This window comes from Euprymna scolopes, chromosome 14 (genome assembly GCF_053919585.1).
Source record: "Euprymna scolopes isolate OS-2025 chromosome 14, ASM5391958v1, whole genome shotgun sequence".
Lineage (NCBI taxonomy): Eukaryota > Metazoa > Mollusca > Cephalopoda > Sepiida > Sepiolidae > Euprymna > Euprymna scolopes.
The window spans coordinates 81,700,146-81,727,474 of NC_136495.1; the positions used below are offsets into that span (position 1 = coordinate 81,700,146).

The following is a 27,329-nucleotide window of genomic DNA, read 5'->3' on the forward strand; positions in this document are numbered from 1 at the left end:
TTGAAATATTTGATAATTAAAAATAATCATTTCCTTTTCAGATGTGTCATTTCTTTAAAAAAGATAAGACTTTTTGCCACTGAACTGTCAGAAATAAAAAAATGGCAGCCCAGTAAAAGATGAACTGATTGATATTCAATCTTTTGATACTCTTAGAAGAGAATTTGAAAAATTTAGCGTTAATTCAAAAATTCATTCGCACTCGTTACTCAGCGTACCTTTCAAGTGCTTGTTCCTTTAGTCACTACATACTTGTTAATCAGGGTTCTCCAGTTTAGTAGCAATAAAGATAAAGGCCAGAAAATGCCTGAAAGCCGATAATGTTATGAGAGTAGCTTTGTCAGTTCGCACTGATAATGCTTCTGGTATTTCGTTCATTATTTTTAGTAAAAAATTAACTTCATAATTTTATATTTAGAAAAAGGTTGATTTTCTTTATTTTTATGATACGAATCTATAATACTATTTTTATAACAAATCCTAAACAATAAAAAATGGTTCTTTTTGACCTCCTTGTTTTTCTGTCACTTTATGATGGACATGAATTTTTGAAATAAGAGTAGGGGTAAATGGAGAAATACATAAAGCCAAGGGGGTCAATGATGGGGGAAAGGTTGAGAATAGTTGATCTAGAGTGAGATAATCAGACCTTTATGTGCTTTAGACTAACCTTTCAACACTGCATTAGTTACTTATATTTCCTCTACCGTCCTCCCTTGACCTAGGACTGTACCCTAATCAATCATGCCTCAAGCAGTATAAATGCAGTACTCTCCTGATATACAAACGCAAACGCCCAAGTACATATAGTAGGGAATTGTGTAGAGAGATATTTGTTCACATTACATTTAAATTTCTGTATGTTAGTAGTCGAGAATCAGGGAGTAAAGAGAGAATTTCAAAGGTAAGAGGTTTGAGGAAAGAAGCTGTTAGACTAGAAATCTTTCTGGCATCTGGAAACTTCTACAGGAAGACGTGAGATTTTGCTGCTTGTCAGGTTGATCGATATCGGCAGGAGATGATTTCTCGGCAGCAAGAAATGCTGTTTTCACATTTTCACAGTACAGGAAGGCTAAGAAACCACTAGAGCAGAGGTTCTCAACCCGGGGTAAATTTACCCCTAGGGGGTAAAAAATTATATAGCTGGGGGAAAATAATTGAAGCACCTGATAATTTAAAAATAATTATTTCTTTTCAGATTGTGTCGTGTCTAAGAAATGTACATACCTGGATTCATATGTCCAATATGGCTTTGATTTCGTTGTTGTGAATGGTGTTGAGAAACCTCACTGTCTGCTGTGTTTAAAAGTTCTAGGGTGTAAAAAATTATATAGTCGGAGGTAAATAATTGAAGTATCTGATAATTTAAAAATAATTATTTCTTTTCAGATTGTATTATGTTTCTTAGAAATGTACATACTTGGATGTTCAATATGGCATTGACTTTATTGTTGTGTTGTGTATAATAATATTAGTATAACAAAACCTAAACAATAAAAAGGGCTCTTTTTGACCTTCTTGCTTTCTGTCACTTTATAATGGCTATGAATTTTTTGTATAAGAGTAGGGGTAAATGGAGAAATACATAAAGCCGAGGGGGTCAATGATGGAGGAAAGATTGAGAATGGCTGTTCTAAAAGACGTAATGTTATTTATTTATTTTTTTTCATTTTTCTTCCAGTTCATCATGGTTGAACTTTGATGAGTTGCAGGTTCAGCAACAAGAGACATTTCAGGTAATCAAATAGTCTTTATAGAAAATAAACAATTTCTTAGATTTTGTTTTTTGTTTGTTTGTTTCAAGCCCCCCCCCCCGACTTCCTCATTACATTTTATGTTTTTTGTTTGTTTGTTTCAAGCCCCCCCCCGACTTCCTCATTACATTTTATGTTTTTTTTGTTTGTTTCAAGCCCCCCCCCGACTTCTTCATTACATTTTATGTTTTTTTTTGTTTGTTTCAAGCCCCCCCCCCCCGACTTCCTCATTACATTTTATGTTTTTTTTTGTTTGTTTCAAGCCCCCCCCCCCGACTTCCTCATTACATTTTATGTTTTTTGTTTGTTTCAAGCCCCCCCCCCCGACTTCCTCATTACATTTTATGTTTTTTTTGTTTGTTTCAAGCCCCCCTCGACTTCCTCATTACATTTTATGTTTTTTTCGTTTGTTTAAAGCCCCCCCCCCCGACTTCCTCATTACATTTTATGTTTTTTTTGTTTGTTTCAAGCCCCCCCCCCGACTTCCTCATTACATTTTATGTATTTTTTGTTTGTTTCAAGCCCCCCTCGACTTCCTTATTACATTTTATGTTTTTTTTTGTTTGTTTCAAGCCCCCCCCCCGACTTCCTCATTACATTTTATGTTTTTTTTTGTTTGTTTCAAGCCCCCCCCCCCGACTTCCTCATTACATTTTATGTTTTTTGTTTGTTTGTTTCAAGCCCCCCCCTCCCGACTTGCTCATTACATTTTATGTTTTTTTTTGTTTGTTTCAAGCCCCTCCCCCCCGACTTCCTCATTACATTTTATGTTTTTTGTTTTTTTGTTTATTTCAACCCCCCCCCCCGACTTCCTCATTACATTTTATGTTTTTTAGTCCTCACAGTTAATCAATTATTATCAATGTTTCTGACAAAGGGAGAAAAATTATTGTTTTCTGGGTCAGCTGATTTTTTATTTGTGTGTGTGATGTAGAGATTTTCAATACTCTCATAATATTCATCATCATCCAACTGTCAATCCCTCCATCTCATTAATTCATGACCCTGAGTCTTTCTTGGCCTTGATAAGTGGTGACAAATTAGTTAAAAACATATAGAATCACTTAAAATGAATCAAAAACAAGTAATTTATAAATTTTAATTTCCAAGTTTGTTAGTTTTATTATTATCATTATTTATACTCATTAGGAGTTCTCACATCAGAGATTACGTATTGACAATAACTGGTGGTGTTCCCTGGAATCTGAGTGATAAAAATCTCCCCAATTTTCAGCACTCACCACTTCTTTTGATAGCCTTTGCAAATGAATTTGCATTATCCCAACAACCACTTGCCATTAACTTTTCATTGGCAATGACTGTAAGTCTTCACTGGAATTTAGGTGGCAATAAACCTCTCCCAGGTTCTATTCTTCTTCGCACTAAGCCAGTGGAGGTCTGGTTAGTGCTTTTTCTCCTCTTTTTCCCTCCTCCTTAACCTGTCTTGACTATTTTGTGTGGTACCAGTCGATGCTGACACTACAATATTTTTGTTATTAATTATTATATTATATTAATTATTATTATTATTATTATTGATCAAGTATAAATTCAGAACCCCAATTCTGATAGTTTCTGAAAAAAAAAAATGGATTTTGTACCATGCTGCATCTGACATTAATTAAATGTAAATAAAATATGTATTTTCAAATTGAAAATTGGTTATAGAATGATATTTTTGGCATTAAAACATTTTTTTTATTTATATTTATTTCTTAGAAAAATTTTCTAATTTGGTAAATTAAAAGTACAAAAATTGTTTTTCATCCAATCTTATTAATATGATCAACCTTTTCATTTTTTTTCATTTTTAATTTTCTTCAACTTTTTTCATCTTTGCAACTTTTTAAATATTTTTTACCATGTATATTTATTTAACTTTTTTTTAATATATTTTTTCAACTTGAAAAATAATATTTGTTTTAATAATTTTGTGTAAGAATTATTGTTTCTTTTCAATACAGAACATTAATGGTGATTCTGCAGATTAACCTTTTCTGTAATACTGCTTGTAAAAAGTAAATAAAAAAGAGGGTTCTCGTCCAAATATTAAAAAATAAAAATGAAGAAAAATATGTATGATGTATGTACTCATGGCGAAATGAAAACATTATATTCTAAAAATTCACAAGTAGTTTTATTTTTAAATAAGAAAATTAAATTTTATGAGTAAGAGCAGCTGTCTTTTCCGCCATTTTGAAAACAATCTAAAACAAAACAAAGAGAGCTAACTCATTCATTTAAACTTGTGAGATTTATGTTGTAATCCTTATGAATTCCAATTAATATAAAGAGTTTGAATGACTTCATATAGTGTCATGCTAAACTTGTATCATTCAGAGTAGACAAGGCATGAAGCCACTTAATGTAAAGAGATAACAAGGACGAAAGATGATTATCACAAAGACAGGAGATGCCTATTGATTTTAGTCTTGAAAAGATCAAAATTAAAAGGTAGGGGAAAACAGCTGGAAGAAAGTTCCACAAATCTGCAGATCTTGGAAGAAAGTTGAAAAGGAAACTGTATTACAATAAAGTATCAAAACAGCAAATTGATGGCGACTACTAGACCAATTAGTCAAACGAGCTGAAACAAAAGAAACAGGGAATAGATCAGACAATTCTAAGGAACATGTGCCATAGTAGTATTTATAGAAAAGACTGAAACTAGCAATGTTGATAAAGAATGAAAAAGTATAGATACAAAAGCCACATATGAAACCTCGTATAAAAGCCAGCACCGGTCATTCAAAACCCACGTGATAGATTAGAAATTGATGTGTGAGATGAATGAGCATTATAAGCTACACCTACACTACAGGTGTTTGGATCCATGCGGATGAATACTAAAACGTTTTAATTACTCTTGTGAACTACTACTATAATGCTGCTACAGTATGCTTCCCTTATTTCTCTCTTTCTCCCTACTCTTCTACTTTTCCCTTCCTTTCTTCTCTCAACGTCACCAGAGGTTTCAGCCAATCAGAATAGAGGACTGTCCTGGAGGGAGATACAAAGAAGAAATCTCTCTCAGACATGCGGAAACGATAGAAGCATCAACACGTGACAGACCAGTTTCCCTGGGTAAAGACTTTTATCAAAAAAATGTACCATCCTCTTTGTACCCTATATCTTGGAAACCTTTATGAAACATCATACATCCTAAAGTCTCGTCGCACTTAATTATAACCGATGTTTTCTTTTCCACAACCGTTCTTTTTCAGCACTCTTGTTCTCTCTCTAATGTCAGAGGTATCCCAAAAAGGGGGGTCCTGGATATGACCTTAAACTATATCCGATGGTGAGGGCCCCAGCTTGCAGGCCTTAGGGAGTGTGGAGCCACCCTTTAATTGCCATTGCTTCCAGGTCCACTCTGACCCAGAGTGGTAGCACCTGTTAGAGTCCCAACTATGGATTAAATAGAATACGACTTAAAAAACAAATATACTATATTAAAAAAATCGTTCTTCAAAATCACCAGATTCGGCATTAAATAACCTGAAAAGGGTTGATATGCCGTAAAACAAAAACAACCAACCAAAAAGGGGACTGACCGAAATGGTGACCCTTTTTCAAACGTCGTTAAAATTTATGGTAACCGTCATAATTTGGTAAACGCCCGACATGCGTATATACACGCAGTCTTCAATGAACAAAAAACAAACAAAAAAAAATAACGAAAACGATGAGAACGTGACAGAGTAAAATAAAAACAAAAAGAAGAAAAATCCTTTTTAAAACTACAGTAGAACCTTACAAAAAAAGTATATATAAATCCGCTTTCCAAGAAATGCTGATAATACATATATTTTTGCTATCTTTATGAAACGGTTTACGCTAATTAAGGCAAAAAAAACAAACAAAAAAACAAACAAGAAAAATAAGCAGTAAAAAAAAAACCCCAACTTTTTTTACGTGATTCTCACCAGATGAATGACTAAAATAAAATCTGGTCTAAAAACTATTCTGACTTTAAGGATCAATACAGAATCCCAAATTTCATTCTGAAACACACACACACCCGCACACAGAAAAAGATGCTATTTCTCCAAGCACCTGCTGAAATTAACCTCTGGTGAGTACTAGCTTTTCCCTCTTCTTGCTTATCACACCCCAGCCATTTCCTTTAATCGCAACTACAAATAAATAATAAAAAAAAAAAAAAATAATGATAGTAACTAATAATAATCATAGGAATAATAATAATTAATAATAATAATAATAATTAATAGTAGTAATAATAGTAATAATAATAAGTAATAATAATAATTAGTAATAATAATAATGAACGCACAACAGGTTAGCGTAAAACCCCCACAATTTATGGAGACGAGTATCAAGGGATGGTTTTCGATAATAGAAGCTCAATTCCATCTCAGACACATTACGAGCGATGATACTAAGTTCTATATGGTTATCAGCGCATTGCCGCCTGACGTGGTAACAAATATACCTCCAGCAATTCTGCAGTCGCTAAACTATGTGAAGTTAAAGGAGTCTGTGTTATTTGCATATGAAAAGACCAGACCTCCTGGAGAAGTTGATGAGGACCACTACGTTAGCTGGTCGTCCGTCATTATACCTCCAGGAGATGATAACGGTTGCACATACAATAGACGAGATAGTGCGCCATAAATTAATACATGCACTTCTGAAGCAAATCGCCCCAGTAATAGCAGCCCACACTGAAATGCTGTTAACGGAGTTTGGTTGACTATCCGACAACTTGATGCCGTTAATAGAAAATATGCCAGTATTTCAGGCAGTTGAGAGTCGAGCTCGGACAAACGACCATATTACCACCAGACAGTCCAGTGAAACCATTCCAGCTGGCCTATGTCCATATAGAAGGAATCAGCGGCCGAAGATATGTAGAGCCCATATATATTTCACGGAGGAGGCTTGTACATGTAAGCCATGGTATAAGTGGCCAAAGAAAAAGAGTAGCTTACAGACTCTGCCTAACTTGCACTTTTCCTCTCCCACCCCTAGTGATTCGGAAAACTAGAAAGGCGGACTGCGTTTGCAGTGAAAGCATAAAATGACAAACCTCAAAGTTAAGACACCCTGTTTGAGAAGATCTTTTCAATGGAATTTTGTGATTGCAGATGTCACTAACTCTTTGTTAGGATTTGACTTCTTAAACAAATTTAACATTATAGTGGATTGTAAAAATAGATCCATCCGTGATAACGTAACGGAGCATGAAATTACAGTCAATGCAGTAATGGGAACCGATGCTGTGGTGATTAACAAAATAGACCTAGCAGATTATGTTACCGAAGTAATAGGTAAATATAATAATGTGCTTTCACCACATAGCAACACAAACAAAGACTATGGTGGAGTCCATCACAGGATTGATACAGGCAGCCACGTACCAGTCTTTGCTAAAGCCAGACAACTTTCCAGTCCTAAGTTAGATGCAGTACAGTCAGAACTTAAAAAGTTACTAAATACCTGAGTTATCCAGCCTTCCAGTAGCGAGTGGGCAACCCCTTTGCACTTGGTGAAGAAGCCGGATGAGTCATACCAAGCGTGCGGTGATTTCTGTGCATTAAATAGCATTACCAAAACAGACAGCTACTCGGTACCAAATATAAATTCCTTGTGCACACAGTTAGCTAATAAACAATATTTTTCCAAAATATATTTAACTGCAGCATATCATCAGATTAAGGTACACCCTGAAGATGTGCCTAAGACAGCAGTAGTGACAACTTTTAGTTTGTTTAAGTTTAATTACATGCCATTTGGTTTAAAGAATGCTGCGGCTACATTTCAGCGTTTTATGGATAAAATATTTTAAAAATTAAATTGCATATTTATATATTTAGACGACATACTAGTTTTTAGCGAAAGTGAGCAACAGCACAAGGAAGATTTAGATAGAGTATTTAGGATCCTTAGTGATAACAATTTAAAGATTTCCTTAGATAAGTGTGTATTCGGAGTACCAGAGTTAGATTTCTTAGGTTTTCACATAAGCAAAGAAGGCTTGTTGCCTACCTTAAAGAAAATCAAAGAGTTTGAAAATTTTCCTGTACCTAAGGACTCAAAAAGCTTACGTAGATTTCTGGGGATTACAGGGTTTTACCGCAAATAAGTCCCTAATTATGCATCCATAATTTTACCACTATCCGAATAGATGAGGTTGGATCCTGAAGCAAAGACCGAGCTTAATGAGAAAGAAGGTAATGCCTTCAAAACAATAATAAGTAAATTATCGGAAATTACGGCATTAACTCATCCACAGTCTTCAGCTACAGAATACCACTTAATTACAGATGCTAGTCAATACGCCGCTGGTGCTGCATTACACCAGTTGATAGATAAGAAACCAGTACCTATAGGTTTCTTTTCCAAGAAATTTTCTCAAACCCAAGCCAAGTATTCCGCTTTGACAGAGCTACTAGCAGCTTATTTTTCAGTGATAGATTTCCGCCACCTCATAAAAGGTCGTCACGTGATATTATTCACTGATCATAAGCCATTATGCGAAGCCTTTTATAGTCAGACACCAGCAAAGTCAGATCGACAACAGCGACACTTATCAGTGCTTGCCGAATATATTGCTGACGTGGAGTACATTAAAGGAACTGAGAATATAGTTGCAGACTGTATGTCTTAGCCTGCATTAGCTGTGCAGATAGATGCATACGACTTGGCTGAAATAGCCCAGGCACAGGTGATGACGAAATAAAGTCATACACTAATTTGAAAGAATACTGTGTGTCAAGCGAAGTCGGCTCAGTCCTATGCGATACTTCAACTAAGTACCTCAGACCGTTTATCCCAAAAGAGCTTCGTCAAGCTATTTTCAACAGTTTACAAAGCTTGGCGCATCCTGGTACGGAAGCATCTATAAAACTGGTCAAGTCCAGATACTTTTGGCCTAGTTTAGATAAAACGATGCAGAATGTGTAGTGTGTCAATAATCAAAAATTCACAGACACACAAAGTCTGCAGTCCAAGAATTTGAGTTACCACCTGCACGTTTCCAGACGGTATATATCGATATCGTTGGACCCTTGCCCTTAACGCGCAATGATTCTGACCCTTACCTGAGCCCTTACAAATATTTGCTTACTTGCATCGATCGTGCAATTCGCTGGATTGAAGTACAGCCTATGACTGTGATAACTGCACAATCGGTAGCAGAAGCGTTTATCAATGCATGGATATCTCGATTTGGAGTCCCACTGCATGTTGTAACTGACAGAAGTAGTCAGTTTGAGAGCAAATTGTTCCAGGAATTGTTTTTTATGTATATATTTTTTTTAATAAGTTATATATTATTTGAAATGTTTTGGTCAATGAACTTTTCGACCAGTTTTTGTTGTTTTTTGTAATTTCTTTGTCCGTTTCTGAGTGTGTATGTTCTTGTATTGGAGTAGGAGAAATGTGTAATTGTTCGGCTATGAATGCAGGTTTAAGTCTCTCTATTGCTATAGTGTCTTTTTTTTTCTCTTTTTAAAATAGTAAAGTACTTTTCACTTCTGTCGAGAACTAAACAAGGTCCGGAATAATTTGGACATAGTGGATTTTTTACTGCGTCGTTCCTGATAAAAACGTATTTACATGTGTAAATATCGCTTGGGACGAAAATGTTTGTGTCTTGCTTTTTGGTTGGAGTAAATTTTAATTGTGACATTTTGTGTTTTAAGTCCATCACAAAAGTTGTCGTTGGGGAAATGTCTGTATTGTTTTTGCAGAATTGTCCTGGTAAAATCAGTGTTGATCCGAAAACTAATTCTGCAGGTGTGCTCTGCAAATCTTCCTTCACAGTGTTGCGAATTGCTGAGAGAATGAGTGGCAAATTGTCTGACTAGTCCGGTTTGTTTTCGTTCATAGCCAAAGATGCTTTTAATTGTCTATGTAATCGTTCCACCATACCGTTTGTGTAAGGATGATAGGCAGTAGTCTTAATGTGCTTTGTTCCCAACAAATGGTTGAATTCAGCGAAAAGAGTTGATTGAAACTGTGAGCCCCTGTCCGTTGTGATTATGGAGGGCACTATGAAAATCGCTATCCAATCTTGTAAAATCGCTTTGGCTACTGTTGCGGCTCATGTGTCTTTCACTGGTATTGCTGTTGGCCATCTGCTGAATCTATTGACTATAGTAAGGATGAATGTATGTCCTTTTGAAGTGGGCAAGGGTCCAACCAAGTCGATATGCACATGAGTAAACCTAGCGTCTGGTACACTAAAAGTTCCTGAAGGTGATTTTGTGTGCCTGTGAACTTTGTTTTTTTGGCAAGGAATGCAAGTTTTGGTCCCACTACGGATGTCCGTATTCATATTTGGCCAAACAAAACGTTCCGCTATTAATTTCACGGTGGCACGTTTTCCTGGGTGGGACAAATTGTGGAAGTGCTGGAAAAGTTGTCGTCTGAGGCTGGGTGAAATATAAGGGCGAGGGTGTTTTTGTGAAACGTCGCAATAGAAAGTTGTTGTTCCGAATGTTATCAGCATTTCTTTCAGCTTCAGTGAAGTTTTCTCCATTATAGCTGGGAACGTGGTATCGGTTAATTGCTCTTGTGCTATTAATTCAATTAAAAAATTAATTAGTGGAGTGGAATTTACAGAAGCAATTGTTGCGTGAGATAAAGCGTCAGCTACAATGTTTTCCTGTCCTTTTATGTACCGTATATCGGTAGAATATTGGGCTATAAAGTCCAGGTGTCGAATTTCTCATGGACCATATTTGTCGACATGTGTGTGTAGAGCAAATGTTAGAGGTTTATGATCCGTATAAATGGAAAATTTTCTGCCCTCGAGGAGATGTTTAAAGTGCTTAATTGCAAGGTAAATTGCAAGTAACTCTCTCGAGAAAGTACTATATTTAGTCTGCGCTTTGTTTAACTTGGCAGAGAAGAATGAAATAGGGGTCATTTTGTTGTCAGAAATTTGGTGAATGACAGCTCCTACTGCTATTTCCGATGCGTCTGTCGTAAGCGTAAGTTCCGTTGTATCGCTATCTTGGATATATGTAAGTTTGGTGAAGTTTGCCAAAGCAGTTTTCGATTGTTCAAAGGCCTGTAGTGCAGGTCCTTCCAAAAACTAACTGTTGGTTTTTGGTTCGGTTTTTTAACAAGTCCGTTAAAGGTGCAAGTAACGTGGAACAGTTAGGCAAAAAATGTCGGTAATAGTTGATTATGCCTACAAAACGGTGTACTTGTCTGACAGATGTCGGTAGAGGGAAATTCGAAATAGCACTTACTTTTTCAGGTAAAGGGGAGATTCCATCCTTGTCAATTAAATGACCGAGAAATTGAACTTCCTGGTGGCCAAAAACACATTTATCAGTGTTTAGTTTAAGACCGAAATGTGACAGTCTTTCAAAAGTTTGTTCCAGGTGTAGCCGGTGTTCTTCGAGGTTTCTGCTGGTGATTAAAATGTCGTCCACATAAACGAATATGAACGGCAGACCTCTGAAAACTTTGTCAATCAAACGCTGGAAAGTTTGACAGGCGTTTCTCAACCCGAAAGGCATCCTTAGGAACTCGTAAAGGCCAAATGGTGTGGTTAGTGCGGTTTTATGAATGTCTTCTTCCGCGACTGGAATTTGAAAATATGCCTTAACGAGGTCCAGTTTGGAGAAAATTGTGGCGCCTTGGAGTCCATAGACGATGTCATGGATATGGGGAATAGGATATCTATCTGGAACTGTTTTTGCGTTTAAGCATCTAAAATCTCCGCACAGGCGCCATGTGGTGTTGTCAGCTTTCTGTACCATGTGAAGTGGTGATGACCAAGCACTTTTCGAGGGTCGTATTATTCCCATGTGGAGTAGGTTTTGAAACTCGGATTTTGCCAATTTGTATTTATCTGGTTTCAAGCATCTGAGGGTTGAATAGACGGGCGGTCCTGTTGTCTTAATATAGTGCTTAGCGCTGTGTTTGATGGGGTCCGTGTTTTTAAACAGCTGGGAAAGTTGAGGAAATTTTTGGAGTAACCGGCGGACGTGTAAATCTTCGGGTAAGGCAGTGCTGATTCCGGTGGTTAAAAATTTCGAGGTAGTTCCTTTCACTGAAATCTTCATTTCATTGTCTTTCAATGTGTGATGAGTCATGTTGACAGACAGGTTGAAATGGGCTAAAAAATCCACCCCGAAATCGGAGTGGTCACGCTGGCTATGGTGAAATTCCATAAAAAATTCCTCCGCATTCCAAGGTTCAAATTTAAAGTTTTTTCGCCAAAAGTGGGTATTTTGGTACCGTTGGCAGCTTGTAAGTTGAAAAATTGGGTCCCTGTTGGGTGGTAATGCAGTGTTGGTATGACGCTGATTTCCGCTCCGGTGTCTATTAAAAAGTTATATCCATGAATTTTATCTCAGATATAAAATAGACAACCTTTTTTGTGTGCTCCAGCTACATTCGTCGTTGTTACTGGCTGGAAGGTTCGTTTCCCTGTGCCGGTTTTTTGAATGCGCAGAGTTTAGTGCATCTTCTCGCGTCGAGGCCGAATCTCCTGTGGTAGAAACACACATCTTGTCTATGTCGTGACGTGGATCGGTTCCTGCTTGAACTTCTTCGCCTGTAATTTCGCCGCGTGTCGTCGTGGTTTCTGTGAGAATGTTGACACATTTGAAGTGCGTCGGCTAGCTGCTTCGAAAGCTTCTCAACCGCTGACTTTAATTCTGCTAATTCCTCATCTTGGTTTTGGTCAGGTTGCCAAATGTTTAATGCCATGGTTTCGTTGAAGTCCGTCCGTTGAAGTTCCATTTTGTTTTGTGTTGAAATTTTTATATTGCAATTTCTTGTGCGCGGTTTGAAAATGTTCCTCCTCGTGGTCGACAAGTTTTTTTTTTTTTGGGGGGGGGAAAAATTATTTTTCGTGCGTGCCGTGAATTTTTGTGGGAGGGTTTCGTTCACTCTCATTCATTTCATTTTAAATAAAAGGGGTCACCATTTTATGTTGCAGACTAGGATATAAAAATACCCTAACTTGCTACAAGAAAAAATAATGAAACGAATTGAATGAAGGAAACAGAGAACTCAAATGCTGGAATAAAATAAACATGTCGTTTATTTGCTGTTGAGAAATGAAAGTCTTTGGTGTACACGTGTTCATTCAGCCGTTGACGACTACGCGCATGGAAGGAAAGGGAATGCAATAGAGAAACGCGAAGTGGCAATCCGTCTGTAGAAAGAAAGGGTTAAGCTCAGTAAAGCGTCGTGCACGTCTGTTCTGATGGAGTAAAGCGGAGGGAGATAGAGTGACGTTAGAGTGTGTGGTCGGTTCGTCGACTAAGCAGCTCGAACGCTGGTCCGGACGAAAAAGGGAAGTTAACAGGTTTTGTTGACTTTTATACTGGAGTTAGTGTTCTGGGTGCACATGTCTGGTTTTCACTTAAAAGGAAGTGACGTCACAGCTCGGGTGTGTGTATGCGCATGAATGTGAGTATGTGTATGAGGCTGTGTATATGCGTGCGTGCGTGTGGGTGTGTATATGCGAGGGAAAACATGTTCGAACAGTTGATACACAAGCAGAGAGTAAGAGAAACTCCAGTTAATAACCAGTACATACGTAATTTGTGTGAATGGATGTCCCAAATTGATGTACTCAACAATGGAAAAGGATATATCCATGACAGTCCCAAAACATTTATACCGAAAGGTTTATCTTTCTGTGAAAAAGTATGGCTCAGAGTTGATCGAGTTAGGAAACCATTAGAAGCACCGTACTCAGGTCCTTATAAAGTTTTGACTCAATCAGATAAGCATTATCAGATCGATATGAACAACGGTACTCATACACACATATCAATAGATAGATTAAAGCCGTACATAGAACCAACTAGTACTAATAAAATTAGACCGACTGAGAAGGCACAGACAAATGACGGTACTACTAATGATAAACTTATTAAGACAGATGATACCGACAAAATTGAAGATAAAATTGCTGACACATATAAGTCTAGATCTGGTAGGAAAGTAACATGGAAAAAGAAAAATGAGTACTTTTATTTTTAAACAAATTTAGGCAAGACACATATTTAATAATTCTGTGGAGGGTACTTAACTCTGTTATTTGGAGGGGGACTCGTGTAGTGAACTACTACTATGATGCTGCTACAGTATGCTTCCTTTATTTCTCTCTTTCTCTCTACTCTTCTACTTTTCCCTTCCTTTCTTCTCTCAACGTCACCAGAGGTTTCAGCCAATTGGAATAGAGGACTGTCCTGGAGGGAGATACAAAGAAGAAATCTCTCTCAGACATGCGGAAACAATAGAAGCATCAACACGTGACAGACCAGTTTCCCTGGGTAAAGACTTTTATCAAAGAAATGTACCATCCTCTTTGTACCCCTATATCTTGAAAATCTTTATAAAACATCATCAATCCTAAAGTCTCGTTGCACTTAATTATAACCGATGTTTTCTTTTCCACAACCGTTCTTTTTCAGCACTCTTATTCTCTCTCTAATGTCGGAGGTGCCCCAAAAAGGGGACCGACCGAAATAGTGACCCTTTTTCAAACGTCGTTAAAATTTATGGTAACCGCCATATTACTACCTTTTTTCTTTCTCTGTTTCATTGGAATTCGCTTTCTTTGTCACTCCCAAAAGCAAGAAATTTTCACAGAAACATGTGAACTCAAAATGTTTACCAATAAAAATCGTTTCAAGTTTCAAAACTAGCAATACAATATAAAACAGTTGATGAACAGAAATTCAAGGTTCTTCCTGGATGGGGGAACTTGCTATGCAACACAATGCACCTTGACTCTCCAAGCTCATCTGAGATGGCTGAAATGTGATACGCTGAAATCCATTAAACCTGCACCCCTATCTCCAATGAATTCTCTTCACCCAGAAAGTAATCACACACGCACACAAAGGAGTTTTGAAACAAACTTTATTCTACTCGTTATTCAAAAACTTTAAAACTTCTCAAAAAACTTTGGTCTTTCAAAACATATTTTACTTTTTTGTAAAATTGTTGGTATATAAATATATTTTGTTTGTTAATTCATGTTTTCACGTCTTATTTTCCAAAATTTGAGTTATCACTTTTTTTAATGTCGATTTCCTATTTATGAACTTAAAGCATATTTTACATTTTTGTAAAAGTTATTGATATAATTATTGTTTGCTTGTTGATTCATGTTTTCTCATATTATTCCCAAGATATCGTTCTTGAGTTATCACTTGCTAACTGGTGATCCATTCATGTTTTAATTCATCTTTCCACTTACCAATTTAACTATATATTTATTAATTGTTAGTGTTATCCTTGACACTTTCCGAAGACGTACTATCACCAAAATACACTACATGTAGCCAGCTATGACACTATAGACTTATTTAACAGGTGTAATCCTTTTTTTTTTTTACTTTTTTCCTTTATTGAAGAATATAAAAACTCGTTCATCTGATCCAATGATGTGGTTCTTTACAAGTGGAACCACAGGAAACCCAAAGATGACCGAACATACACATGCCAGTTATGGTCTTGGATGTAGCCTTGTTGCGAGGTTGGTCTTTTTAAAAATTTTATCTTTTATTGATTTATTAGTCCTAACCCGACAAAAGGACCCTTGTTCGTTCATCTGACCGCACTTTTCTCAATAACTCCGTCTTGGAATTTTTTTAAATTTTGCACAAACATTAAACATGATATGAGTAAAAAAATAACAGAACGGATTTTCCAGAAAAACCCCGATTGTTCCCCTAGGGGTACCTTTCGGGTTAAAATGGCTAAAATGTACACTTTTGTGCTTATTAAAAAAAATGATGCCTTGGATTTTGATAAAACTTTCTAAAAAGTTGTAACTGATTTATGTGGGTGTGTGTGTGAGTTCACTCCCTATTGACTCGAAAACAGCTGGACCGATTTTTATGAAATTTCACATGAAGGTACTTTATGTGCCTGACAGTGTTCTTAGATAGGTTTTGCATTAAAATGTTTTTGATAAGTATTGATAATCGATAATCGAAATAACCCAATGAAAAAAGGAACAAGGAATTTTGACCAAAGTTAACACTTTACACAGCCTAACATCACAAATGTATTTGAGAAGTTTTATTACCATACAGCTGTAAGGTTAGGCATATGGAAACAACATTAGGTTCTCTGATATGACAGGAGTGCGTTCGAAACGAATGTTTCTGTTTATAACACAATTGAAGCATGAAATTTGACTTTTGCATGTTAAACTTTAATTTGAGCCAAAATCAACAGTAGGTGCTCTACAGTGCAATGTAGACTACAATATATTATGGACGAATTGATTGAAAAATAGGTGATTTCACAGATTTTGATGAAAATAAAAATATAGGAATTAGGAACATTTGTTGATTATCATTCAATCCCAGGATCTCTCTGCTAGTCTAGCGGCACTGATGAGTTGTGATAAAACGAAACAGGACTGTATGTCAATGACTACAAATATATATATAAAGAAAATTAGTATTATTGGATTCTTCAGACTTCTTTTCTCATCTTTAGTGTCATTTTCACAACATTTCAGTCGATGCAACTTCTGAACTTCTTTAGGTGTATCTTGTTAAACTTTGGAATCTTTCTTTCAAACTCTGGGATCTGCAAGGAATTTTGTTCAGAACCTTTTATTTAATTCACGGGGGTAGCATGCTCTTGTTCTGTCAGCCATAGCTGGATAGAAGTCCTTTGTAATTCACTATTGTATTTTCGGTCACCCACATTGAGGCTTGAACCTTCAACCTTCAGAAGAATTTCACCTTCACAACTGAATTTTTCCACTGTGCCACAGGTCGTTGTGGAGAATTCTAGTACGAATTTTAAAAGCCTTAAGCCTATTTTATTTCTAGATGTAAATATCACTATTTATTACTACATATTAGTAGTATACATATATATTTTTTTTATTCCATTTTCACCCCAAACAAGGCACAGTGCAACTTTGATGTAGAGGACTACTATCAGAGACATAAGTTGCAGGGATACTATGTAGGGAGTTAAGCAGCAAGATGTCCGTTCATATTACACTTGAACTTCTGCATGTCAGTACATTTGGGAAAACAGGAATCCGGAAGGGAGTTCCAGAGTCTAGCAGTTCTGGGGAAGAAACTATTAGAGTAGAAGGCCTTCTTACATTTAGGGATCTCTACTGTGTAGGAGTGGGATTTTGCTGATTGTCGGCTTTGTCGGAGGTATTTATGTTGCCGAGCTTTGTTGCTGGGTTCGAATCTCCCGACAAGCGGTAATCGTGACATCCTGCACTAATGACTCCCGAAAGAATGAAACATTAGTGTCTGTAGGTATTTAATAATTAATTAATTAGTAAACTAGCAGGACCTGTTAACCGGAAGCATGCCCCCCACCCCTTGTAAAAAATTAAATTACGATTGTTGTTGGTGGCCAATCCCCAATGTCCTAATATTAAGAACGGCTTTCGGAATCGACACCCTCAACCTCCTCATGTTAAGAACGTCATATGGAATAGACAACCCCAACTTCGCCATGGTAAACTGGCTTTCGGAATAGACACCCTATTTTATGAGGGGGGGGGGGATTGTCAAAGTATTTGTCCCAAGTTTAACTTTGATATATGTTGTTAACATACTCACCCTGCAAAGGTTATAAACCAAAAAAGAAATTGAGGGGATAGCATTGTCGTGCAGAGAGAAGTATACATGTTTATCACACATGTGTAGAACAGTGAATTACAGTGCATAATGCATGTCATTATTTCTCGAAAACTACTTGTCTTCGCCAAAGTTACAAGAGATTGTCTTATTCAGCATAATCTAAAACCTAAAGAAGTCGTCAGTTTAAAGGAAATTGTGTAGGTGGAGCTAAGGTAAAAAATTACCTAATAAAAAAAGTTAATCTATGAGCAGTGTTGAAAATGAGTCCTGAAAAGAGAATTAAACAAAAAACAATTATATTAAAAAAGTATATATATATATATATATATATATATATATATATATATATATATATATATATATATATATATAACAAATAAATCTATTCATAGGAAATAATGAAGGGGAAATTTGTATTTTAGCAGCATAAATTATTTGACAGACAAAAAAATTTTCAAAACTGGCGTAAATGTAGTCCAATACAAACTGAATCAAAATTAATGCAAATGAGAATTTTTCTGGATGTAATTCAGGCTTTGAGTGTAAAATGTGTTTATCTAATAAGAAATAGTTTTTATGATTTATTAGTCTGCCAACAAACAAAGCATCCACTAATTAAATAATAAAAAAGGCAGAAAATAGAATCCAAAACGCCCCCTAAAAAACAAAGGAAAATAAAACCAAAAACGAAAATATGATCATGTAAGGGTTTAGAAGACGCTCTAAAATTGAAAATATTTTTTTTTTTTGCTTAATCACCTGAATCTAGATATCACTTTGCCGATATTGTGTGTAGTAAAAGGTGAGAGTATAACTACATAAAGTTATGAATATGAGCATGGTGCAATTTTTTTTATTTGGTTTAATATGTATAAAAATAATGTTTCGTGTAGATTGAGTGGCCATATTGAATAAGTTGTGATATGTTTGTTTTTTATATTAATGGTGCAATCCGGAATAATAGAATTTTGTGGTCTCTGCCAATGAGATAAGCTGGAATGTTAGTGAGGAGGAGAAATCATAATTTTCGAATAGTATAGTGTAAATGTAGTTGCATGTGTACGAATGTTTTATTCAGTTAATAAGAGTGTCAGGGCAATATAGTTATAATGTGTAAATAATTAGCCGGTGTTGACTGGGAGTGGTGGAAGGACTTTTGTTTTAGAGGGGAAAATACGGACTACTTCATCTATAGGTCTTAGCGATCGTAATGATATCGTTTGTAGGAATTAAGGAATTTTATTATAATGAATAAATGTGTATGTAACGGTGTTTGAAAGTTACAAAAGATGGTGGGTAGACAATAAATTTGTATATGGCATTTGTTATTGCAAACCTACCGTAAGTTGGTCCAGAGGGAAATTTCTGCAATCATGTTATTATATAGTAGATAGTTATTTCAGTCTCTTTAAGAAACTCATTTCTTATCGTTAAGCACTTTACAGTTGAAATAAAGTTGGTCACGTTAGTTCGCATGTGCAGATCATGATATTATAATCATTAGATCCCTATGACAGACGTTAAAACATTTTAAAAATAAATGTTTAAATTTTAATGATATTTCTCGCGGTTGACAATGGCCAAGTAGATTTGGTCCTTGCTAATGGAGTCAGAGATGGCTGGATTAGAATCTCCCAACCAGAGGTAATCGTGAAACCCTGCACTGATGATTTCCGAAAGGATGGAATTTTATCTTTTATTTGTTTGTAGGTATTTAATAATTATTATAGTAATTTTGTTTGTAGGTATTTAATAATTATTATAGTAAATAATTATATATATATATATATATATATATATATATATATATATATATATATATATATATAGCTTAATGCATAAGAGAAAAAGAGAGAGTTCAATTCCACAAGAGGAGACTTATCTGAATAATGCCAAGCTCAACAATTATTATTGGAGCTTATACAATAGGAAAATAAGAGTATGAAATGAAGTCACAAAACTATATATTGGTAGATATAGAATGGATCATTTATTGAATAATGGAATACAAACAAAATTTGGGGGATAGAAGGGACTCTTTATGCCAGGGCATTTTGAAGCCTAATGCTTTTCATCAGAAGAGTAGAGCAGGTGATAGGTAGCAAGGAGGAGATGTGGCATCTAATGTATGGTTCATTAGAGGCGAAAAAGATTAAGGGGAATTATAGAATTTTGGGGGGAAGCTTTATTGAATTCTAAATAAATAAAGGAGCAGCTTGTTATATATAGTATGATATATAAAATTGTATGTGGTCTTTAACATAGTGTTGAGTTTAGGGGGTATATGTTTTAGGGTTAAATTGGGGGTATATTGTGGCTACGTTTTAATTTAATTTAATGGTTTGTGGAGTGTGTATTATCTATGGAGTGGTATCATTGATATTTGAAACACGTCTGTCAAGGCTGGATGAATCAAAAAAATTAAGGCTAAAAAAAAACCCCGAAAAAATTGTCACCGTTTTTTCGGGTTTTTTTTAAGCCTTAATTTTTTTGATTCATCCAGCCTTGACAGACGTGTTTCAAATATTATCTCTAGTACTTTTCTTTTAATGATTTGGAATTCATTCCATTTGCACTTTTTTCCAAGGAACTCTGCCTTTTGGATGATTTTGGACCATTTGGAATTTACCCAGTGGATTGAAATTTTAAATTCGACCGTTTTGGATTTTACCATTTTTGGATTTTTACCCTTCACCGGACTATCCATTCATGTGAAATCTTTTTATTATTTTTCTTTTGCCTCCTGTTCCCCTTACCTCACCCTTTTTTTAACCAAGTAAGATCTTTGACTTACTTGTAGTTTCATTAAATACTTTTATATGCAAAATCCGATCCTGCATTTTGCTAATTCCTGCCTTGTGATGAGAAGGAGAGTATTTTTTCGAAACTCCGCGGATTAAGGACTATCCACTTATCTTGTGCTTCCTTTTTTAAAATTAAATATGTTTTTAACTCTTTTTCAAGATGTCTTTTAACATATTTTATTAATCATTTGTTCATATATATATATATATATATATATATATATATATATATATATATATATATATATACATATATATATACATATATACAAACACAGATACACAAAGAAACACCCACAAAAAAAAAAAAAAAGATAAGGGCTGAGGGTATTTTGAACGTAGATGTTGAATTAGCCGGGAAAACGTAAGAGTTCGGGAAACAAAAACCTTGGGTTTATATTAAAGAAGTCCTTCACTGGGAAAGACAGCTTCAAGAGTCCACATTAAAAATTTAAATTTCTTGAAATCCGATTATAAAGGCCATCAAATTTATGTTTTTTTATGAAAAAGAAAGTTCTAGAAAATGGAATACATACTTTCACGTTTATAAACATGAGGGACAGGTCTCTTCATTCGGCGTCGCTACTTGCTATTTGTCATTTAGGTTGCACCTGTCAATAATACACTCCATAGATAATAGACACCCCACAAACCATTAAATTAAATTAACACGCAGCCACAATATACCCCCAATTTAACCCTAAAACATATACGATAAGTGGTGACCACCGTGTAAAAAAAAAAAAATATACCCCCTAAACTCAACACTATGTTAAAGACCACATACAATTTTATATATCCTACTATATATAACAAGCTGCTCCTTTATTTATTTAGAATTCAATAAAGCTTCCCCCCAAAATTCTATAATTCCTCTTAATCTTTTTCGCCCCTAATGAACCATACGTTAGACACCGCATCTCCTCCATGCTACCTTGCACCTTCTCTACTCTTCTGATGAGAAGCATTAGGCTTCGAAATGCCCTGGCATAAAGAGTTCTTTTCTATCCCCCAAATTTTGTTTGTATTCCATTATTCAATAAATGATCCATTCTATATCTACCAATATATAGTTTTGTGACTTCATTTCATACTCTTGTTGTTCTATTATATATATATATATATATATATATATATATATATATATATATATATATATATATATATATTATTAATAGTGGGACCTGTGGAAATTCGACAGGAGACTTATTCTTATGTAATATATTGATGTTGGCATTCTGTAGATGTTCAGCATAAATGGTGACGTTCTGATATTATTGTAGCTCTTTTGTTAAAACTGCGAATATATTTATCTAAACTAGCAGGGACGCCCAGCATAGTCCAGTTGTAAAGTATGCTTAAATATATTTTAATTCTTGCAGATATATTATTATATTGTATCGATTTTTATATATAATAAAGTTGTGATTTCAAAAATAAAAACTATAAAAACTATATCCTTAGGTACATCAGCTTGAATCAAAACAGAAACCAAAATTTATGAAAAAAAAGTGTATATATCAGTGGCGACTCTAGCCTAATATTGCTACTCGTGCCCCCACCCTCCTCCTTCTGTCAACTTCATTTCCCAACCCATGGTCCGTGGACCCAAAGTAAGTCATCATATTTGCTATTGCGGGACTCTCCATTTTATAGCACAGATTGACTAACGTACCTTACCTTGCCAGTATCAGTCCATGATTGTCCTGATTTAGGCGTGAAAAGCAAGCAAGACCAACAATAGAGTTTTTCCTCAGATTTATTCGCACATAACCAGTCAATGTCATTAAACCATTTGGATTGGAACGAACGAGTTCTAACCTTATTCACCAATAAAGAAGTTGGGCGCCCAACGTTGATAATTTATCGCTTCTCAGCTACATTTCTCTGGACAAACGATATTTTTTTCAGGTCTAACACAATATCCATATCCATTATATCTAATTTTAAATCCAGATCATTAACAGCAAATGCAGTACAACTTTTTTTTTAATGTTTTAGAGAATAATTTACTTACCCGTGAAACACAGGAAACGTAACCCGTGACGTTATACGCAAAATACAGGGAACTTCCAAAATGTAAATTTCATCTGATGAATCTTGAAACATGATATCTTGACCAGTTGAAGTTATCCGTGGAAACACTGAGAACATTGAAAATCTTAATTTTATCCAAAAATTCTAAGATACAACACATTCGTAAATAAAGTCCGTGCTAAAATTGAATGTAGTGAAGCGACTTAAATATTTTCGGCAACTGAATAATGTTCTCCAAAAATGGCAATTAAATTTTACCATAGAATAAAAGGTAATATTGATGAATAAAGTTTAAATAGCTGTGAAATGATGGATGCAACAAAAAGTTTCATGCAGGACCTTTATGAAAAAAATGACAAAAGTATTTACGTATCACTAAGAAATTCTATGAAGGTTCATTAGTTTGCCGGGTTTTCTTAGGATTAATTAGGTACAGACAATTCATGGCTGCTTCGATAGGGGGCATGGTCTTTAACGGCGGTTAATCATAATATTTTTTTAATTTTTGAGTACTTTTTTATTGTATTTAAAAGATTATAGTTTAAAGTTCATTTCTCAAAGATAAATGTGTGTGAAATAAAAAAAATACATGGAATAATTTTATCTCAAATCTGAAAAATCCTAGATTGCATGTAAAAATTCATTATGACAAAAATCGCGTTTACATTTTTCTGGAATTATTTCCAAGTTAAGTAGTAAGTTAAAGTCTTAAGATGATGAATTAATACAATAAATATACTTAACTTTTGCAAAAAAAAGTAATAATTATCCAAAAATGTATCACTGGTAGGAACGAGACTCGTTCATCGTATCAAAATAAATTCTGGTGGCAAAATTGAAATATGTATGGAAGGACAAATTAGACATAATTTATGTCTTTATTCCGGCATACCAAGCGACTTTTTTTTTAGTCGAAGACCATCCTTCCTTCATTTAAAAATGCATAAAAGCTAATTAAATTCATTGATTATACTACTGACAATTTATTGTTTGAAAAAAAAAGTTAGCACCATTATTTATTAATATTAATACAGAACTATAATTGGTTAAAAAAACAATTTATAATCATTGAAAAAAATACACACTAAAAATACAGACTTACGTCAAAATTTATCATAATGTTTACGTTAAATTTAAAGTTGATAAACACAAACAGGCATGTAGTTGAAAAGAGGAGGAGGGGGTGGGCAAAACAGACTGGTTTTCTTTTCAACTCTGTGCATCCGTAGTTACCGACATGGAACGTTCGTATAATTTTTACCATTTTTTAATTAAATTATTTTTCTATGTTCCTGTTTTTCAATTTAATTTTTTTTTACTTTATTTTCCAATATTGTATGAACATTATTTTACGTTCATAATTATACGTTCTTGCGTTCAATGGAAATATTAGAACCTTACATGTAAAGATTACGTTAAAAATGTAAGCGTAAAAAAAAGTAGAAATGATTTCTGCAATTATAATTTTTTTTTTTTGTGAAAATATTAAATGAACAATGCTGAATTCAATAATAATATTGGTAGTTCAAAAAATTAATTTTTCTTCGAGTTATATCGAATTCATTAATACGGATTTCAGGGTTTTTTTCCCTAATGTTCCTGTAATAATTTTATTTTTATTGTTACAAATTACGATTCTTTATTTATATATAAAAAAAGTAAAAATAAATTCTTGCGTTTTTTATTTACTACTGAAAACCATAACTTTAGTAAAGATATTTTTTGTTTAAACAAAATAATACAGTTTACTGAGATTTAAATAAAAATAATTAGTTCATTATATTCCGCGATCATTAGTTGATACATACAGAAAATTACATTAAAATTGGTTAATTTCCTGATTTTTTGGTGAATTTTTAGTAAAGGGAGGAGTCAAAATGTTTATTCATTTTGACCGTACCTAGTATTAATAGAAAATGGCTTAAACCCAGTATTTTTCGAGGATTTCTATGATTCAAAATTCACGAAAAAAACATTCCTCAATAAATAAACAAATTCACTCTCATTCAAAACCTGTTCTTTATTAATTAATGAAACAATAAACTCATCACTGATATTTATAATCATACGCGTGCTTATATTTACACATAGCTATTCGTACTACTACATATTGCAGCAGTAGTAGTAATCGTTCTTCATGTGTTTATGCGTACGTATGTGTCTATAGATCTCTTTCTATCTTTCTTTCTTCCCAAGACAGTCGTCAGCAGTAACATGTGCTAAATTTTTTTAGCACGAGCCTTTGACTAGATTTTGTCACTGGCTACAGTGAAAAGCGAGATTTCTCTAACAGCACTGTTATTATGAGAAGGGTTTTGTGCTTTGCACGGAATGCGCGTGTTCAACATAATAGCCGCTTTCAATGTTCAATGGATCTGACGGTGGCCGGAAAGACCATGCATTCAATACAGCATCGTTGTATTATACCTAGATATAATTATGAACTTTTGGCTACTTAGTTATCGAAACTTGAATAGATACATAATTTAATTGAGATCTAGTCTGTATGTTTGCTTGAAATTAATGGATGATTTTTAACCCATTTTGAATAACATTGAACGAGTTATTGGTCATGCCGGGCACGAGTGGCACTAGTCCCATCTCCGCCCCTGGTATATATATATATATATATATATAGCTGAAGGAACACAAGTTATATATATATATATATATATATATATATATATATATATATATATATATATATATATATATATATATATATATATATATATATATATATATAACTTGTGTTCCTTCAGCTATAATCGAAACTGAAACCAAAACTTATGAAGAATTCTTGATAAAATTATTTATAAAAACATAAATGACCTGAGTGCTATCAGCTATAATCAAAACCAAAACCAAAACTTATGAAGAATTCTTAGTAAAATTATGCATTACAAAAATGGAACTCCATAAAAATTAAATGACAGTCCTTCAGATGTAAGTTTAACACACAAAATAAATAACACACACACACTATCATATTAATATATAGATTACTACGTTAGTATTGGTCCCCCGACAAAAGGAAGGTGGACCTGTAAATTTACTCTTGTCCATTCGTCCGTTCATCTGTCTGCACTTTTCTCAATAACTATGCCTTGGAAGTTTTTGAAATTTTCCACAAACATTCTGAATGGATTTTCTGGGAAAACTGCAATCTGGAATAATAGAATTTTGTGGTCTCTGCCAATGAGATAAGCCGGAATGTTAGTGAGGAGAAATCATTATTTTCAAATAGTGAAGTGTAGTTTTATTTTGGGTTAAAATGGCTAAAATTGACACTTTTGTGCTTATTAAAAAAAATTCATGCCTTGGATTTTTATAAAACTTTCATTTAAATAAGCCTAATTTTAACAATATATTTCACGTCATTGTTTTTTTACTACTTATTCTGACTAGGAAGATCGTTAGACTGGAGGCATTTTTTGTTCATGACCTAAACAGCACCAGCCACTTACAAACGTAAAAAAACCCAGAAATGTCTAAACTGTGTTCTATTTCAAATAACGCCAGATAATTACAACTAGTGGATTATAAATTTATATAGACCACATAAATTATTGATTATTTAGTCTTATAGTTAAACATCTTTATTTTCTTTGAAATTATTTTATCTGCAGATATTTTCTCACAGCCCGTCATAGTGACATTATTTGGAACATATCTGACACTGGCTGGGCAAAATGTGCTTGGAGCAGCTTTTTTAGTCCCTGGTTGGCTGGAGCATGTGTCTTTACTTACCATACAAGCAGCACAAAATTCCAAGTTGAAAATTTATTACAGGTTTGTTTTTATTTTTAATAAAACTGTGGAACCATTTTAAACATAATTTCTGTTAGGTTTTTTAATTTTTGAGATGAGGATTGGTTATTCATATTATTTGGATTATTTGGAGTACAGTTCTCATCTTGAGTGTCAGTTTCACGTTTCAGCTGATGTAACCTCTGACCTTCAGGTGTCAAACTTAGCAATGTTTCTGTTGAACTCGGGAATCTGCATGGAATTACTTCACAAGGGTAACATGCTTCGCTTCGCCAGCCATGACTCAACAGAGGTCCTAAGATACAATTGTGACTTACTTAGGGCCTCTGTATAGTCATGGTTGATGGAACAAGAGCATACTACACCCGTGAAGTGAATAAAAAGTTCAGTTCGAAATTCTGTGCAGATTTCCAAGTTTCGCAGAAACATTCCTGAGTTTGACAAGATAGACCTGAAGAAGGTCAGAGGTTACATCAACCAAAACGTTGTGAAAAGGACACTGAAAATAAGAACAGTATTCTAAAGAATCCAAATAATAGGAATCGTTTCTGTTGATTTGGATTTTTCATTTGATTTTGGCTAACATTGGATCACAGGGAATAGCTGGTGTTGGTATGATGCAACAGTTATGAGAAGATGTAAGTTCTGAGAACTTTTGCCATTAATAACTAGCAGGATGTCTCTATCAGAGTGTATGTGCTAATGTATGAAATAGAAATGTAACCATTAAGAGTAGAAAACATGGAGAGAATCATGTGATGGATGTATAGGGTGAGGCTTTTGAAGATAGGTTTAGATCTGATGACCTCAGAGGAAGATTATGTTTGGACAGTATAGGGAGATGTGCAAAGCAGGTCACTTTTTTAGTGTAGTCACATTGAAGGAACTGATATGAGAGTGCTTGAATTACTAGATGTAAAACAGTTAATGCAATGGGGTCAATTGTTAGAAGGCTAAAAGAGACAGAGGAGGAAGTGATAAGGATGAATTTGAGAGAAAAAGAGAATGATGAATGATGGTCTTTGGTGTGGTTTCAAGTGAAGGCCACATCATGCCACCACACATCTTCACAGTCGGCTTGAAGTCACACCAAAGTGTACCTGGATGTGCTGAAGAATGTGGTGATCCCTGGCGCAATCAGGTGGCCGCTGGCAGACTTTGGATGGGGCAGCAGGACTCGGCGCTGGCCCACAAGTCCAAAGAGACCGAGGCTTAGCATCAGAAGGAGTACTTTTCTATCATTGGCCCCCCCCCTCATCCCCGACTTGAACCCGTTGGACTACTTCCGGCACTTGTGGAAAAGGTATGCTCCCAGTTCTGGACCTGTATCGAGACAGTGATTGAGGCTGAAGGCGCCTACATTGAATAACTATCAGCTCTAC

General features: G+C 34.8%; 1 protein-coding gene across 5 annotated transcripts in view; it reads left to right on the forward strand.

Moving 5' to 3' along the window:
• Positions 1 to 27,329, forward strand: part of LOC145293128 (acyl-coenzyme A synthetase ACSM3, mitochondrial-like) — a 261,013-nt gene that overhangs the window by 205,445 nt on the left and 28,239 nt on the right. For all 5 annotated transcript variants that reach the window (XM_080139532.1, XM_080139533.1, XM_080139536.1 and 2 more), the window contains exons 6-8: positions 1,682 to 1,736; positions 15,119 to 15,240; positions 25,806 to 25,968. In XM_080139532.1, coding sequence (XP_079995658.1) covers positions 1,682 to 1,736; positions 15,119 to 15,240; positions 25,806 to 25,968 — 340 coding nt within the window. The remainder of the gene's footprint in view (positions 1 to 1,681; positions 1,737 to 15,118; positions 15,241 to 25,805; positions 25,969 to 27,329) is intronic.